This window comes from Triturus cristatus, chromosome 4_2 (assembly GCF_964204655.1).
Source record: "Triturus cristatus chromosome 4_2, aTriCri1.1, whole genome shotgun sequence".
NCBI lineage: Eukaryota > Metazoa > Chordata > Amphibia > Caudata > Salamandridae > Triturus > Triturus cristatus.
In genome coordinates, this window is record NC_140586.1 from 168,390,224 (window position 1) to 168,408,345 (window position 18,122).

The 18,122-nt window shown below is 44.3% G+C and overlaps 1 protein-coding gene across 1 annotated transcript in view; it reads right to left on the reverse strand.

Moving 5' to 3' along the window:
* Positions 1 to 18,122, reverse strand: part of MYO1A (myosin IA) — a 357,566-nt gene that overhangs the window by 138,224 nt on the left and 201,220 nt on the right. The window contains exons 15-16 of the mRNA XM_085600969.1: positions 11,852 to 11,914; positions 7,329 to 7,529 (exon numbers count right to left, since the gene is read on the reverse strand). Of these exons, the coding sequence (XP_085457095.1) occupies positions 7,329 to 7,529; positions 11,852 to 11,914 (264 nt within the window). The remainder of the gene's footprint in view (positions 1 to 7,328; positions 7,530 to 11,851; positions 11,915 to 18,122) is intronic.

Below are 18,122 nucleotides of genomic sequence, written 5' to 3' on the forward strand. Positions count from 1 at the left end.
ACAGCCTTGTTAACTGTCCGTTACCTGTCTGTCCATCACTTTTCCTTTCTTTTTTTCTTTTCCTCTCTTTCCTTTTAGGAACAGAGACCCCCTTGTTGGATTGTCGGAAAATACATATCCCCATATTATTTCATTGTATACTGTTGAGTTGGTTCCATGGAATCTCATCATAGAGGCCGCCCTTATGTGTCTGCTATTTGTACGCCCATCTTTGCTCATGTTCTAATAAAGTTCTTTTCATAATAATACCGGATGTTACTGTTTCTATTATTGTCCATTTCAGATTATTATCACTGTGAATGAATTTTTTCAAGATAATGGGACGTCAACCGGATTGTACTCTTCTGGCACAGGACGTTGTTTCGATGTTCAGTGATCTTTGCTATTATCTTCCCCGGTGTTGAATAATTCTCATTTAAATATTTCTCGATGTTATCTCTATTTACTTTAATTTACAGGGACATTCAATCGAATACACCACAATATTGAAGTTACAGTGTGTGTGGGTTCTTTGTTCCCAGGACATTTTCAATCCCAAGCCTGCTTCCTTGCTGTGCGTAGGATAGGGGCATACTGAGCCTTGCTCTCAGGGATAATGTCCTGTGATGCCAGGAAGGTCACATAATGTTCTTTGGTCATTCCTAAGTGTGAATTAACAAGTCTCTCACGCTCATGTTTCACCGAAAGAAGAAATGTGGTTTCTCAAAGTTCAAATACTAGTTCCAATTCAAAATGCACCAGTGTTTATTTATGATTTTTTTCACTGTGTTGGATACATTACTATATGCAAATCAAATGGCTTTTCTACCCTCTTGTTTTTTCTTCAAGAAGGCCATGTCTATTGTTATTACTGGCTCTTTTGTTTGTTTTATTTGTCATGTGTTTGTGGTATTGTTTCTCAACCAGTTTACTTTTCAACTTTCCTGCCTCAGTTTTATAGTCCTAAATATTTGAGCGGTTCCTCCTAATGCAGAGAAATTGTCCTACTGGCAGGTTCTCCCTCAGAGAGCACAGATGTGCACTCGCCAAGTGGTGTAAGCTGTTTTTGTCAGTGGGCTTGGTATACATGCTGTTGTCAGTCTGTTGTTATCTGCTCTATTAATCAAATCTAGGAAGGAAATCTCTGCATTACCCATAGTCATCGTGAACTTTAGGAACAGGTTTTAGCCATGCAGCCATCCTAACAATTATTTTGCACTAGTGTTGTTGCTACTCTAGATGATATAGACATCATCAAAGTAGCAGCACCACATTCTCAGGTAACTGGACAAGGGACTATTAAACCAAATGTGATCTTTTTCAAATTAGTGGACATGAAGGCCTGCTATACTCAAGGCAAAGGTTCTCCCCATCGATGTATCGTGTCTTAGTAGGTAAATGGTAACTTCATATTCAAAAAAGTGTTTCTTAAGGGCTATCCTGGCTAGTTTCATTATCCAGTCAATATGGGCATTGAAAGTCCACTCCTCTGCTTTGAGTAGATTCTCGATGACTCCAAGACTCTCATCTTTGGGGATACTGGTGTAAAGTGCCTCAACATCTAACCCAATCATGAGCTCAATATTGTCTCTAAAGGTAAATCTGTTCTCCTATCCAGTAGATGATTGGTGAATTTTATAAATGACTACACTTTAGTAACCAAGGGTCGCAGGAACCAGGCCACAAAGATAGAGAATGGTTCTAGGACTGAACCAATCCTTGAAACAATTGGAAGCCCAGGCCGTGAATCTTTCTGTTTGAGAATTTTTAGGCAAGGTGTAAAAGTATGGAGTTTTTAGTTTTTCAGTGACCAGAAACTCTGCTTCTGCTTTTGTTATCCAATTGTGTGTTTTAGCTTCTTCTACCAGACCCATCATTTCTGCTTGGATTTCCTTGGTTGAGCCTCTTTGCAAAGCCTGATAGTTTCCGTCAACTCCTAATAGGGTCAAACATGCTTCATGGCAAGCTTCCATGATGTACTATAGCCCCACCTGTGTCAGCCTGTTTGATGAGTACATTGTCCCTCCCCTGCAAGGATTTCAAGCCCATTCTTTCTTGTCTATTGAGGTTGTGATACTGTGTTGTCCTAGCGTCAAGTGCTTCTATTTCTTTTGTAACTACATATTTAAAGGATAATACCTCAGGAGGTATTACTGCCATTGGTGGGTTGAAAAGGAAGTTCTTTTTTAGATCAGAGTGCCTGGGGTCTGGTGGGTGGCTGTTGTATTTTGAAAAAAAGCCTTAACCTGGATTTCCAGGAAGAATTTGCCAATTTTGCATCTCAATTTGAATTTGTCAGCAAAATTTGTAGGAACAAAGCCCAACCCGTTATTCAGGACTTGTTCCTCTCCTTTTGTTAGTAACTAAGGGGTGTCGGGTTTACTACTAGGTATACAACCCACCTGGGTTTGGTTCTTTTGTTTTGTTTCTGATTTGTGCCCCGACTTGCTCTTGTTCTTCCTAGCAGTGTATACTTTTCCTCCTCACTTTCCCCTCTAGCCACCTCTTCTTAAAAAGCCAGAGTTTCTTGAAAAATGGAAACGGTGGGTCCGTGCATAGAAGTGAGCCATAGGGGGACCAGAAATGTATTAGTTGGGGGGGGTAATGGTTGGTAATACTGGTTCTGGATCATCTCCCTCTCTGGTTTGCCTGTTTGCTGCATGTTCTGTTGTTTGAACTGTCAGTGGAAGTGTCTTCTGAGTCAAAGGACTAACTCCTATATCTGGCTGTATTTTATTGGTCATGGCACTTCCCTATGTAACCATCCTTTGTTTAGAGGCACACCCTTTCGTGACATAATTTTTTATATCCTTCTGTAATTTGGTGACTTTCATTTGAGTGAAGAAATCTTTATACTCCCCGATTTTCTTGTTTATCTCCTCAAGCTTTTTTTAAAGACATTAATTTTAATCAAAATATTCAAATGGTCTTCACAGATTTTAATTGTAATAATGATTACATCTCACAAGCGTTTAGCTGTATTAATAATCAGTCCTGGTAACATAAACATTCTACAAGAGACCACTTTTTATTTAATTGCTTGTCCTAAAAGAAAATACTGGGTTTGTTGTTAACAATCAGATTGACTGGAGGTGCCTTTGCTCTTAGATATTCCATCATGATTGTTCCACGAAGCAATGGCTTGACCTGATTCCTTTTTCAGTTCTCTTAATGTGTACAATCCCTCTGCTTATGGGAGCTCTTGAGATATGTTTGTTTCATTGATTAATGGTGATGCTGACAGAATTGATGAAGTTACTTCATTTGAATAACTTAGACCCAATTGTTCCGCCATTTTGCCGTATGTGGGATTCAATAGGATTCACTAGAATTCGTATTGTTTACAAAACTACCTAGAACTTCACACTGCTCATATTAGGACACGGCTTCCCAAGCTAAATCAACCACACTAAAAATATCCTACCACACTACCATACTCGGACCCAGAAGAGAGAGATGGAGTTTTGTGCAAGGCACATCTTCTTTATGACAATAACCCAACAATCCTAGTTATTTATTTTTTCATGAGGATTACTATAGGTGTCCACTAGCGGCATTGCACCCTTGAGGATGTGCGCAACAGATTTTTGACAGAATGCTCAACTTCTGCACCTACCTGAAAGTGAGTGCAACATAGATGGTTATCTTTTCTCTCTACATACCAATTTTCGCGAAATACTGGCATCTACGTTGTACAGTGTGTAACTGCATGGGCACGTTCCCCCCACCTCGTTATGTCACAATATAGACTTAACTATAGGGCGAGTAGCCCTTCACATTTTAGGTTCATCTTTTTGTCCCACCAAGATTGGATTGACTTAGCTGAGGAGGCTAATAGAATCTCCATATAATAACCTTCTTCATTCAGACCAGGGCATATTCTAATTCTGATGAAAGCCCGTGAACCCTTTGGGTCACTTACCTGTAAGGCTGAAACATGTCCACATGGTTTTCGTGTGCGGGCCTATTTCACCCAAGATTTGTTTTTTATCTATACTTTAAAAAAACATTGATTAAAAGGATACCTAGGTGATTTAAGATATTTTATTCTAGACCCTGGCAAGACAATATTCTCAAAAGTGCTCCCTGGGATACAACCAAGCCCATCTTGGTTTTTAGGACCCAGAATGCGATCGATGATTAAGCATTCATCTATTAGAGTGGATGAGGGTCATAAAAAAAACAACTAGGATTATTGAGTTATTGTCATAAAGTGGACGTACCATGCACAAAACTTCAACTGCACCTTCTGGGTCCAAGTATGGTAATGTAGTAGGAAACATTTAGTGTGATTGAATGAACTAGGTAGACCGTGGTCTTCTAAACCCATTTGCAGAAAACGGTTTTCTCTCTCCCCTTCTGGGCTGAATAATATGTTTCTCTCTGGTTTTAGTTAAGAGAAGTGCTATTTACCATATGAGGTAAAAATGCTACCCTATTCTGCTCAACTTGTATCGAAGGTCCAAGGGCCTGATTAAAAGTGGCCTGTGTAGGAGGAGATAATTATTGCCTATTCTGTCTTTTTGGAAAATAACACGCAGATGTAGGTGCTTACTGCATTTTTCCCCTTGTTAAATTGTAGCAGGTTTGGGCTGAAATGTAACACAGGGTGCAATCTTTATTGCCCCTGTTGATTACTGGGTGTGATAAACATCGCTCCACTCATCACTGCGAGCAGGATTACAATTTCAGAGGCCAGTTGTAATCGGGTTTAAGAGTGACAAACAGACATTTACAGTGTCTAGAAGTTTAATATCACCACAATTCATGGCACTTTTTTTTTTTTTTATAACTCTTTTTATTGAAGAAACATCGACAACAAGGCATAGTTTCATAAGAACACCGCAGAGGCATTGGCAAGCACAAGGATTCAGCAATGCATAACACATTTATACAGTTGGAGTTACGGGGAAGGGGAGACATCGTCGTCGTAGAGTCTGGGAGGGGTACATATTTCACCTCGGTATAAGTTCCAGGGGGTCCAGATTTTGGACCATTTTCTGGGGCAGCCCCTTGCAATGTAAACAGATTTTTCTCGTTGCATGCACCAATCAAGGTCCTTTTCCCAGTCATTTATTGCAGGTGCCTGGGCAGCCCCCCAGTGCTGCGCAATGTTCCTCTTGGCTATCATACAGGCAAGTGTCACCCAGTGTATGGCGTAGGCATTGAGGTCTGTGGGCTCCCAAATATTTAGGAGGCATCTAGGAGCCTCCGGCCGGATGTCAATCTCGAGGGTTTCACTCATGATGGCATGTATCTTGTGCCAATACTCCTGGATGAACCTGCAGTGCCAGAGGATGTGTGTGAAGATACCTGGCTGGGAACACCCACGTCTACATGACCCATCTGTGTGTCCCCCCATATGTACCAATTGGGGCCCCGTAATATATGTTCTGTGTAGAATTTTTAATTGCACCAGGCGGAGCCGGGCTGAGATTGCTACTGTTTTGGGGGATGAAATGGCCGTCTGCCACCCTTCGTCGTCTAGTTCTATTCCGTCCTCAGTCCATTTTTCCCGCAGTAGGGTCAGGGGGTCAGGCATGTTATTAATTATCTTCCTGTAAGTCAGAGATATGGCACGCTCTGGGAGATATCCATCAAGGAGTCTGTCCTCCAGCGGGGAGTTAGCTGGTAGGGCGGCGTCCCTTGGCAAAGCGGCCTGTAGCGCGTGGCGGACCTGAAGATATCTGAACAACTCTGAGTCAGCCATTGAGTGTTGCGTCTGGAGCGTGTTAAACGACTTCACTCCCTCCGCCGTCCAGAGATCTCCGATAGTGGAAATACCGATAAGGTCCCACTTATCAAAACCTTTTGAGTCGCCCAGGTATCCTAACTTTTGCGAGTCCCAGAGCGGGGTGGCTAGCGTAAGTTTGTTCGCCCAACCCAGCGATTTTGTCGCCGTATGCCATACCCTAACCGTGTGGTTGGTGGGCCCCGTAAGCGGTATCTTGCCAGGTGTGGAGTACAGTGCACGGTTGTAGGTCCCGCCGGGGAGTAGCCAGCGGTCCATACGAAATCCAGGGGCATCAGGGGGGCCATAAGTGCCATGGTTGATGGCTGTGAGGTGAGCCGCCCAATAGTATTTTTTAATGTCAGGCAGCCCAATTCCACCGTCATACCACCCAAGTGTGAGCTTTGTGAAGGCTATACGTGGCCGTCCATCCCAGAGGAGGTCCCTCTGCAAGCTCTCGATCTCCCTAAAGTATGAATTGGGCACAGGGTCATGGCACTTTTTTGACATATAATGAAAGGTCTCAAATATTTCACCTGCACTACTCTCCATCGTTGCTTAATTTGAACTGGTGGATTCCGGTGCTCCACACAGCCACTTAATTGGTTTCCGTTGCTCAGCACCAGCACTAGATTGTCAACACTGCACTTATGACAGTCTGCCACATGGTGGCGCTGCTCATCTAATTTAGAGATGAGCATAACAATGGGTGTTTATGAATACAATACACATTAAAAAATTACTAATACCTGCCTCACTACCAATTCCTTTAGCTTTGGAGATCCGGAATAATCTAAACTGTCGCACTTGCAGGTGAGCGAGATGGTTAGTAATTGTTTTGGCAGCAATGACAGGGGCGATAGGTGGGGCAAGCTGCAGTTGCCTTGTAAAAAAAGCCCTGGCACCTATTATTTTACCAATTAAGCACTGCCTTAACATACGCCATGAAAGTGAATGGATTAACTCTTGTACCGGGCAAATATATAATTTAGTACAGTAGTTGATCTTGAGTTTAGGGTCCTGGAATCAGAAAAAGAAGACTGGCATCACCTGGCTAATTGACCCAAAAGGCGAGGGGGAGGAGGCGGGTGTTGCCTGAGCTGTTTGGCACCCAGCAGTAGATCCTTGTACCAGGGGTGGGATGCATGAATACTGGTACCAGTTTCCACAAATGCTTCTTTGCCTACACAGCAGTATATTCTAATATCTGGCATTACAAGGAGAGAAACAAAACAGTATTGACAGAGTTACAACCCAGTCAACTGAAGTTTCAACCAGTAACATAAGCAATGTAGGTTCAATGTCATCTGTCACAACAGTTTTTAAAATCTTTACATAGTGTTTTATCCCCTTACTCACAGTGCCTTTTCACACTTATATTCACTTTGGTCACTGCTCTGATGATATAATGTTAAAAAAATAATTTCAAGGACAAATAGGCAACTGCTGTTGAGATCTTAGGGCAGCATGAAATTTAAAAATTGTCAAAAAACTAATTCCATTGGTTACCCTTTACATGACTAGCATACTGGTCATTTTGATATTCTGTTTCTGTTTGTGGGTGAAAAGTTCCTGCCTTGGCGGGGAAAGTTGCCATCACATCCTGCCGTTACCTTACCTGGCCAGCGTAGTGCTTGATTTCGAAGCAGTTGTCGCGCATGCCTTTCACTGCGATCATCTTCTCGTTTTGGCTTGCTCTGCTCTTGAAGTGCTCGTGTCTGCTAAATGCCTTACTGAGTTTGGAGAGGAAGGTGGCGTCGGATACAGTTCCAGGGCGGAGACACTCTTCATCCAGGAGGGCCAGGATACCCTTTGTGCTCTACAGAGAAGCGAGGAAAGCCCAGAAGATTAAGCAATTTATAGTTTCACACAAATGTTTATCCATTAAGGAAAGAGGCTCAAGTCTGCAGGTGGCATTAAACCACTTGTCCCAGCACAGGTGGCTTAAATAAAATTATCGGGCCGATTACGATGTCGGGCGGAAAGCCTCCTCCCGACAGTCAGAATCTCCTCGACCACGTCGGAGCCCTTCCGACAGACTCAGTCGGTTGCCATTCCGACCACCCGATTACGATGTCGTGGTCCGAATGTAAACTGCGCGGTCATTCAGAATCGGTTCCGAGCGACTCGCGGAGTATTCATATGGGTCGGAACCACACCGTACACCCCTTTCGACAGCGTTTACACCCTCAGGATTACGATGTAGATTTCCAACAGCCTTTCCGCGTCCAGCACGGAAAGGCTGTCAGAAAGTCAATTTGGGGCCCCCCTTTAGGACCCATTGCCCCCGCGGCCTACGGCTGATGGCCAAGGGAGTACCTAAGGGACCCCTCTGTAAAACCATGTACTGTGTGGCAGTCACCGCGGGGTGCCTGTGACAGAGTGCAAGGATTTCCGCAAACACCCCATCCCCCATAGGAGCCTGTGTTACGGCCAGTTGTCAGGCGGAACACAAGCTCCCATAGGGAACAATGGGACTCCGACCGAACAGTGTTCGGTCACATCATATTCCGGCGGTCGGAACTGCTGACCTCTTTTCGGTGGGTCCCGATTACGAGTCGGTTTCCGGCGGAGGCTTTCTGCCCGACATCGTAATGAGGCCCTATGTATTATCCATGGTCTGCAACAGCCGCGGTGCGTCCATTAGGGCGTTGGGGTGTAGCTCCCCCGCCCGCAGCTCCCTCGGCGTCTTTGAACGTAAGTAAACTGAATCAGTTACTTAAGTTCAAAGACGCCGAGGGAGAACTGACAATCATGTCAGTCAGCATGACGTTGGACCGCCCACCCCCTTCAGAGTCTGAAGGGGGCGGGCGGTCCGGCGACATGTTGTCTTACATGATTGTCAGACGGACCAGGGGCAACAGGCAGCAGCACAAGTGCGCATGAGTGGGGAAGGTGAGCGAATTTTCTCGCCATGCCCAGTCATGCGAACTAGTGTCTGCTCTGGCTGGCGCATGCCCATTAGGAGAGCGAGGGTTGAGCAAAGCAGGCGGGCGAGCAGTAACCGTGCCCTAAGCCAATCCTGGCGCTGCTGACAGCGCCAGGATTGGCTGAGAGGGGCTGTAGGCGCCAACGGACCCGAGGCAGCGCGGACCTGCTGAGGACCTCAGGTAGGATAAGGATTTTTTAAATTTATTTTAACACTCCACCCCAGCCCCCCCCCGCACGAATCCCCTCCACCCCCCCCCCCCCCCCCCCCCCTCCCACAAGCCGCGACTGTTCCATTGGTGCGCTCTGAATTCTGATGGAAAAGGCCGCGGGTGAAGTCACGGATCTTCACATTATGTAACCGAGCATCAGCAGAGAACCCGTTGCCACCCTGAGCAGGATTTGCTGAAAGCTGCTGGACCACAGACCATAATATGTTCATAGCAGTGGCCGCCTCTGCTGTAATGTTTTAACACAGTTTCCAGGAACAGAAAAAACCCATCGGCTTGATTTACAGGCGATGGAAATTGGTCGAACAAATGTTTCGATGGATTAAGAGCTGATATGGAGGAATAGACATTAAATCGGGTTTTAGGTTTGTTAATGCATGGATACAGCGTTTTCATATCTGGCCTCTTTTCTTTTTACGGTTCCTCCGAGTACCTACACGATGCAGAACGCCCGGATTGCAGTAAAGGAACAGTGATTCATATTAGCTACTAGAGACGTCAGGCGCCGGTGTGGGTGGCTTTCTGCTTTTATTAAAACCGTTTAATCCGTTTAATCCTTATAATGTTAATAAGAAGAGCGAGGGAAACACAGCCGTGGTGTAAAGTGAATCCATAAACATGCAGAGCGGAGGGCCGCACAGCAGTTTCTCCTAGTGCCTAGAGGCCCAGTTCCTTACCCTTAGTGCTTACAGACGCAGCTTCTGTTCCTAGCGCTTACAGACAGCTTCTGTTCCTAGTACTCACAGGCACCTCTTCTGCACCCCGTGCCTAAAGGCACAGCTCTTTGCCCTTATTGCTTTCAGTTTCAGGCACACCTTCTGTTCCTAGCGCTTACGGACACGACTTCTGCTCCTAGTGCTTAGAGGCAGAGCTCCTTACCTCGCCACTGGAAATGTCCTGGGCCGGCCGAAATTACAATCACTCTCCAAGTTACAGAAGCGGTGGACCACAGAGTAAAAGGTAAACTCCGTTTGGTTGATTTTCTATGTTTAAGACAGTGTTTCTATGGTACGCCAATGCTGCCATCGCCACTGTTCGAATATGCGGCTGTAAACTTGTGCTGTTTATTTTTAAGGATGCTAATAATAAATTGTGCTTGTGAAAACTATGTATAAATTACAAGCAGGGGAACCAAGCTTGAGTCTCCGCGTCCTCTCAACCTCCTGTGATCCTGGGCAAATGATCACTTAGTTAATCGAAATCTCCCAGTGCCTAAAAATAAATGAATGTCTTTGTGTACGGAACTGGTGCTCATGCGAGGGGGCTGCTGGAGACCGTCATGGTGGCAGAACTATGGAGAATCTGCCGGATGCTTCTGAAAAGAAGATGACAGATCGAGTTAGGCGACAAACCTTCCCCAGCCCTGCAGAGATGCAGGGACCATGGAATGTGTTCGGAAATTCTAGATTTGGCTTCAGGGTGACCAGCCTGCTCATAAATCACCTCCGCTGTGTCTGACAATGACCCCAGAAAGGCTCAAAGGCCCCGAGAGGGGAACACGGGACGGGGAGGGGCAGCACACGGTTTGAGATAAACTGAGAGCCCCCTCCAGGACCATTCTTTCTAGAATTCAAATCTGTCAGCCATGGAGAACCCGTGAATCAACCTCTCTGCAAACCAGCAATATCGAAACCCCAGCCACCCCAACCCGCAATCCTTTTCATTCATTTCAGAAAAGAAGTCAAGACTTGAAGTGCCCCGTCACCTGGAGGCACCCCTGCCCTCTCTCATTCAAGGGCTGCCCCCGCAATGTGGCAAAGCATTGGGTAACGCTGCAGCTCACATGCACCCCTGGCTTGTTTTATTTCAGCAGCCAGCCACACGCCTCAGGGGGTTAATGCACCCTCTGCAGAGATCTGAGGGGAGTTCGCTTCCTGCCTGCTCTGCCTTTTATCCTTCTGCCGTTGATGAAAGGTGAATGAATTATTGAATGAGTGCCCATTATTTACAGTGCTGCCAAACGTAGAACTATGCGCTATACGTGGACGTATCATCGCAGTCTCTATCCAGATACAATGGATTAATGTTATTAAAACAGACACGCAAGCTGCATGTTCTGCCCTAACTCCATTTGCACTATGTCTGTTTCACTCCCAGACATCGCTCTGAAGCTTGCAAAGGTCTCAGACATCACAGGCAGGCTGCAGTGCTCAGAATGTTTCCACCTATAACACAAACCCACAGACAAGTGCGCAAATGCACGTTCCAAAAAATACGGCGGCACACCAATGACAGATTCTGCGCGCCATAAATCCTGGTCACATATCAAGCACTGTACACAATAGAAATTACTTTTTCCTTATTTTAATAGGGAAACATATTTATAACGGTGCTGCTTCTTGTCCGACACGAACCCTTTGCAGTTTTGTGGTGTACATAAACACCGCTGAAGGACACACTGGTGGATGTGATTAGGGTATTAAGGCTCTAGTCTAGGACAATATCTGTACGTGAACCGGAAGTGAAGTCATTTACAGTCGTCCACCCCAATCCCCCTGACTTCGGTGCCTGTGAAGGTTGTAAATGCATGCACATGTGTACATGTTCTCTGCAGATGCACAATAGAAGAATTTTCAGAGACATCGCCTAGGCATTCTGCAGATATTCACTCATGCGTGCTTGCACTTATTAAATTTTTCCTACAGGCACTGGACTGGTAAATTTCTCGTCGATATGGCGGTCGGGCACTCATCCAGATTAGAAAGTTTACGCCCACCACTTTCAAATGTCACCAGCCGCCCCTGGTCTGCAATGTCACAATGTAACCAATGTGACTGAGAACTTTTACATAAATATGATGTCTTCTTAGAGCACAATCTTTCTGTAGACAGAAAGCTGCTTTGCTATGCATACCATGTGATGACAAATTCAACCACTTGAGTGATTGACAGGTCTTTGCTAGGTTGATGTTGACCGTCATCTTCAAAATAAATCAATCCATAATAAAATTCTGATAAGACCACAAAGGAAACAGGCTACTCACATCTTCAATCAAGCTGCAGATGATGGTGTTGTCTGTATAATCCACTGGAGTCCACTTGATCCCCTTAGAAAAAGAGAAATGTCAAGGTTAGGGATCAGAAAACATTCTCCTCGAGAAAGAGACAAACTTTTTAAAATAAGCATGGAATATTGCCATGCGACCACTGCGGGGCTGACGGGCCTGCTGGACAAAGTCTGGTCGTACAGAAGCTGCTCTCAGGCCACGACTATGTAACAGCTTTAAATTTATATCCATGGATGGTTGGGGATCCTAGAGCTGAAATGGTGAATCTCTTGATTTAGCTCAGCATCTTCTTGAATGGAGTTAGACTGTTTTTATAAATTATTTCAATGTAACAAAGGAAACAAGCATTGGCAAAGCCAATATATCAGACCTTGGCAACCTGGTGCAATAGTTATAGGTTTCCTTATTTTACAATGAAAAAGTTGATAACGATTGGCCATGGATTCCTACAGTGCTAATTCAAAACCAAGACAATTAAAATAATGTTTCAATTGTTCCAACAGTTTTATCCTGTGTTTTTGGAAGGTGGGTAGTCTTACTGGTATAGTTGCAGACAGTCAAGTAATAAATGCATTTTTGGAAGTCATTCTATCCTTTTGTTTGAAATAACATGGTATGACACATCTTTTCCACTAATTGGGTATATTGAATGTAAAAAACAAGCCTTGAAAGAACACAAAAAAAGGTTGTGTAGAATGGGGACTTGTCATACATATTGTCGCTAATTTGGATCTGAGAATAGCCAAATTGGAATTTTCCGTGCCATGGTATCATAATTTACGACTGGGAAGGAAACTGACCCTTCTGTTGTTAAATGGATGCATCAATCCACAAAGAAACAAGAACAAATATAATCTTAACAAAGACAGAAACAATTATAGAAAATCTAAATCATCCTAGAGAGATGCCCTGTGCCTTTTAACTGGAGGTTTTAATTTTAACTTGTTGAATGTTAGAGACGGGAGTGATGATCATAGTTACCTACAGGACCACTTATGGAGTATTCCCGATCCAGTGAAGAGAAGTCAGAAGTGGAATAAAATGGAACAACTGGGCTCTTCTTTGCATGCAGCGGGGTTGAGGGCATTGAATGGGTTGTTTCGTAAGGATCAGCTAACAGCATGTGTTTCCAAGTCTACAGAATCTGTTTTAGATTACACTTTTGCAAGTTTGAACCTATTTTTCAATATCAATTACTTTCAAATTGAGCTGAGATCGAAGAGTGACCACTTATCTCAAATAACTGTTTTAGAATATAATAAACCAGTGTTTCAAAGCATAGCAACCATAACGATTCACCCTGGACCATCCAATTTGAAATGTCTCAACTGGGCAGGTGAGATTACCAATCAGACGTCTCTCTTAGCAACAAAGACCTTGCAGTACTGGGACCAATAAGAATAATTTTCACCCTCACCTAATAGCCGCAACTACCTCTTAGAATGGACTGAATTACAGAGGACCTGGTAGCTGAATTTGGATTAAAAAAAATAGACAAAGGTGAACAAAACCTGGGCAAGCCAGGCCATGCAACGATTGGGTCACCAAAGCTTTACGAGAAGAAAAAAGATCATTGCAAGCAGTATTTGAAAAATATGTTGAAAACCGAACCAATCTTGGCGAGGAAAACAATTGGACTTTGGAGATATCATTTTAAAAAGGCAGTTTGGAGGGCGAAAATAGCAAACACAATGAATATGTATACATATATATATATATATATACATAAATATATATATATATTCACTGAAAAAAACATAGGTTTCAGGGGTGTTATAGTTAGCTGAACATTTCCCTCGTACAAAACCCTAGAAATTCCCCCGTTATAGTTAGTTCAGCTAACTATAACTCGCGCCCCCGCAATGCACTGCTGATGATGTCACATATTACATCACTCATGACATGGTCCGTGACATCACTGATGACATCTGAAATAACATCACTGATGACATCACTGATGACGTCATCCAGTGAGTGTGTGTTTCTATAAATTTTAAATATGTTTAATATATATATAGGGAAAAACCTATGGAAGAATGAGTGGGTGTATAAGTGTGTAAATGGATGATTTAGTAGGTGCGTGACTGACTCTATAAGTAAGTCATTAAACGTATCTTACTGCAGACTAGTGACTAAACTGTGTGAATGTCTGTATCTGTCTGTCTGTTGGTGTATAAGCGGCTGCACGATTTTGTGAATAGCTATATGAGTGTCTCTATGGGTTATTGATTGGTTGTCTGAGTATCTGTTTGGGTGCCTGAGTGTTTGTGTGGGTGGGGTGTGTGTGACTCTGTGCATACATGTGTGATTGGGTGATTCTAAGGGTGCATGGTTTTAAGAGTGCATCTGTGATGGACTGTATGGTTGGGTGAGTGTCTGTATGGGTGTGTTAGTGATTGAATGTCTATCTCAGTGGTACATGTGTGAGTAACTACATATGTGAAAGGCAGTATATATGTATGTAAGAGTATATAAGTGGAAATATGTGAGAGTGTGTGATTGTGAGAGTGGCTGTATGGATGAGAGTGTGCTTGTATCAGTGATTGTATAAGAGCGTAAGAATGTGGTACTATTTTTATGAGTAAGTGAACTTGTGTGTGTATAACTGCATAGGTGAGTAAATGGGAGTGTGATTAATTATTTGCATGACTGACTAGGTGTGAGAGTACCTCTATGGATGATTGGTGGTGTGTGAGTGTCTATGTAGGTGTATAAATGCATATGATAGTCCTGTACTGAGTGACTGTAAGTATGAGTGACTGTACAGATGAGTGAGTGGATGTGTGTAGATCTAAGAGTCAATGAGTGGGTATGTAGTTATTGGTATTGGAGTATCTATGGTTTTGAGAATGGACGTCTGAAATTTTGATTGAGTATATCAAAGGGTGTGAGAAGATGCACTAATTTATCACATGGATGACGTCATCAGTGATGTCATCAGTGATGTCATTTCAGTGATGTCACTGACCATGTCATGAGTGATGTAATATGTGACATCATTAGCAGTGCATTGCGGGGGCGCGAGTTATAGTTACCTGAACTAACTATAACGGGGGAATTTCTAGGGTTTTGTACGAGGGAAATGTCCAGCTAACTATAATGCCCCTGAAACCTATGGTTTTTTCAGTGAATTTCTAAGGTTTTTTAAATGCCAATTCCTAACTATGACGCCCCTGAAACCTATGGTTTTTTCAGTGAATTTCAAAGGTTTTTTAAATGCTAATTCCTAACTATATCAGGCCTGAAACCTATGGTTTTTTCAGTGAATTTCAAAGGTTTTGTAAATGACAATTTTGAATGTATTAATTGTTATACTGATTTTTTTATACTGATTTACTACATTTTTTAAACTATATATTTTTTTAATTACATTATACATTACATTATACATTACAATACAAAATATACTTTCTCAGAATGAATTACTTTAGTTTAAATACTTGGCAAATAGGCAACAGACTTTTAAGTACAGTAGTTACAGTTGTTGCAATGGGCAACACAATTTCAAACACAAAGCAACATTGAGCTCAATGTGAATTTCTAGTTAAATGCAATTAGTTACTTTATGGATTACTTTTCTAACCACAGGACTGGATCCTAGATTCAGTCCTTGGACATCTCCTGTAAACAGTTGAGTAAAAGCGCTTTGGTTACAGTAGTGATTTTTAAGGGATATTATCGTATTTTAAAAGTTGACAGACATTTTTTCACATAGAATCACCAATGTTATCCTATGGCAGAAAATTCACTTAGCAGGTAAGTAGTGTTATCGTTACTTTTTCTTACTCGGTGGTGGATCCTGGATCCAGCACTGACCAACCTCCTGTAAACAGTTGAAAGAATGTGTTTAAGTCATACAGACGATTTTTTAGGAATATTTTTAGTTTGTGAAAATAGACACTTAGGGCCATATGTAGGTAGCCCAATACCGGTCGGTAACGGACGATTTTTGGTAAATATACCGTTACCGACCGGTATTTAGGCTTTTGAGATGTAGGGGGATCATTTCTGTATTCGGTAATTTACCGAATCGGTAAAATTACCGAATCGGTAATTTTACCGATTCGGTAAATACCAAATACAGAAATGAGATGTAGGGGGAGTGTGTGGTGGGTGTGGGGAGTCGTTATTTACCACCAACTGAAAGTTGGTGGTAAATGACGAATGTCTCTGTTAATGCATTATTTGGCCCTTAGATGTGTGCAATGTGGCAGACACACATGCCCTCAGGGCATGTATGTGTGCCACATGTGCACACATGCAGGAATCAGGGGTGCAACAGGGTGTCAATGTGACACCCTGCCACCCTTGATTGAGCTCCCCCCATTACCGATTCGGTATTTACCGATTCGGTAATGGTAACTGGCTTCCCATTGATTCCTATGGGCCTCCTGGCCCATAGGAATCAATGAGATACAGGTTACCATTACCGAATCGGTAAATACCAATTCTAAAATACCGACACTTACCGAATCGGTATTTTTTTACCTACATTACATTTACCGATTCATAAATACCGAATCGGTAAAATTCGGTATTTAAGAATCGGTAAATGTAATTTACCTACATAAGGCCCTTAGAAACTTTTCTGGTGAAAACCACACAATGGATTCCTATGGAAGGAAATACAAGTTACTGGTAAGTATGCTTAGAATTATTTTTCAGGGTCTGTGCTGGGCTAAAAGATGCAGCACTGGGTCCTCTCCTGATTACAGGTGAGTAAATCGGAATTCGTAGTTCGGCTGATTTTAGAGGAATATTTGTACAATGGTGAAGGAAGGGTGAGGGGCCTGAGATGACCTGTGCAAACATGCCCTGTGGCGCGTTTTAAGTTGGGGAATTAATTCCTCTTCAATCCTGTGGTCCCCTGGGGGCCAACTAGCCCACCAGGTACCTCCAGTATGCGCCAGGGAGCAGCATTGCAGAGAGGTATTCAGAGGCCACGCCCCTTTTTACAACACTCTGCAACACAGCTCCGTGGCGCTTACTGGAGGTACCTGGTGGGCTAGTTGGTCCCCAGGGACCCTCAGGATTGAAGAGGAATTAATTCCCCAACTTAAAACGCGCCACAGTGCGTGTTTGCACAGATCTCACTTTAGGCCCCGGCCCTTACCTTCACCACTGTGCAAAAGCGCCCCGTGGGGTGTTTTAAGTTGGGGGATTAAGTCCCCTTGAATCCTGAGGTCCCCTGGTGGCCAACTAGCCCACCAGGTACCTCCAGTATGCGCCAGGGAGCTGCATTGCAGAGAGGTGTTTAGAGGCCACACCCCTTTTTACAACACTCTGCAACGCAGCTCTGTGGCGCTTAGTGGAGGTACCTGATGGGCTAGTTGTCCCCTAGGGGACCTCTGGGTTGAAGAGGAATGAATTGCCCAACTTAAAACGCGCCACAAGGCATGTTTGCACAGTATCACCTCAGGCCCCGCCCCCTACCTTCACCTCAGTGCAAACGCGCCCTGTGGCGCGTTTTAAGTTGGGAGATTAAGTCCCCTTGAATCCTGAGGTCCCCTGGCGGCCAACTAGCCCACCAGGTACCTCCAGTAAGCGCCAGGGAGCTGCGTTGCAGAGAGGTGTAAAAAGGGGAGTGGCCTCATTACACCTCTCTGCAATGCAGCCCCCTGGCGCATACTGGAGTGTCCTGGTGGGCTAGTTGGCCCCCAGGGACCCCCAGTATTGAAGGGGAATTCGTTCCCCCTCTGCAAACGCGCCAGGGGGCGCGTTTAGTGAGTGATGAAAGGAGGGGGCGTGGCCTCCTCCCGATCCCGTTTTTTGTTTGTTTTTAAGAAGGGGCACTGTGTAGCTCCCCTTCTTTTTTTATTTTTTGGCCCTGGGGACCCCATCCCCCAGGGCCTGCCCCCTATTTTTTTTTTTTTTTTTTAAACTGTGGATGGGGGCCGCATGGCCCCCCTCCCGCGGCCTTAGTTTGCCCCGGGACCCCATCCCCCGGGGCATGGCCCTTTTTATTTTATTTTGTTATTTTTTTGGAGGGGGACTGCCTTGCCCCCTCCTGTGGCCTCTTTTGGCCCCGGGGACCCCATCCCCCGGGGCGGTTTTTTTGTAAGTTATTTTTTTTAATATTTTGGGAAGGGGGGCCGCGTGGCCCCCCTCCCGGGCCACTACTGGCCCTGGGTACCCCATCCCCCGGGGCCTGGCCTCAGTTGGGGACTGTGGGGGGGTCCCTAATCCCCCCACGGCCCCGCCGGCTCCCCGCCTCCTGCGGGAGCCGGCATTGCTTTTCCACATCGGG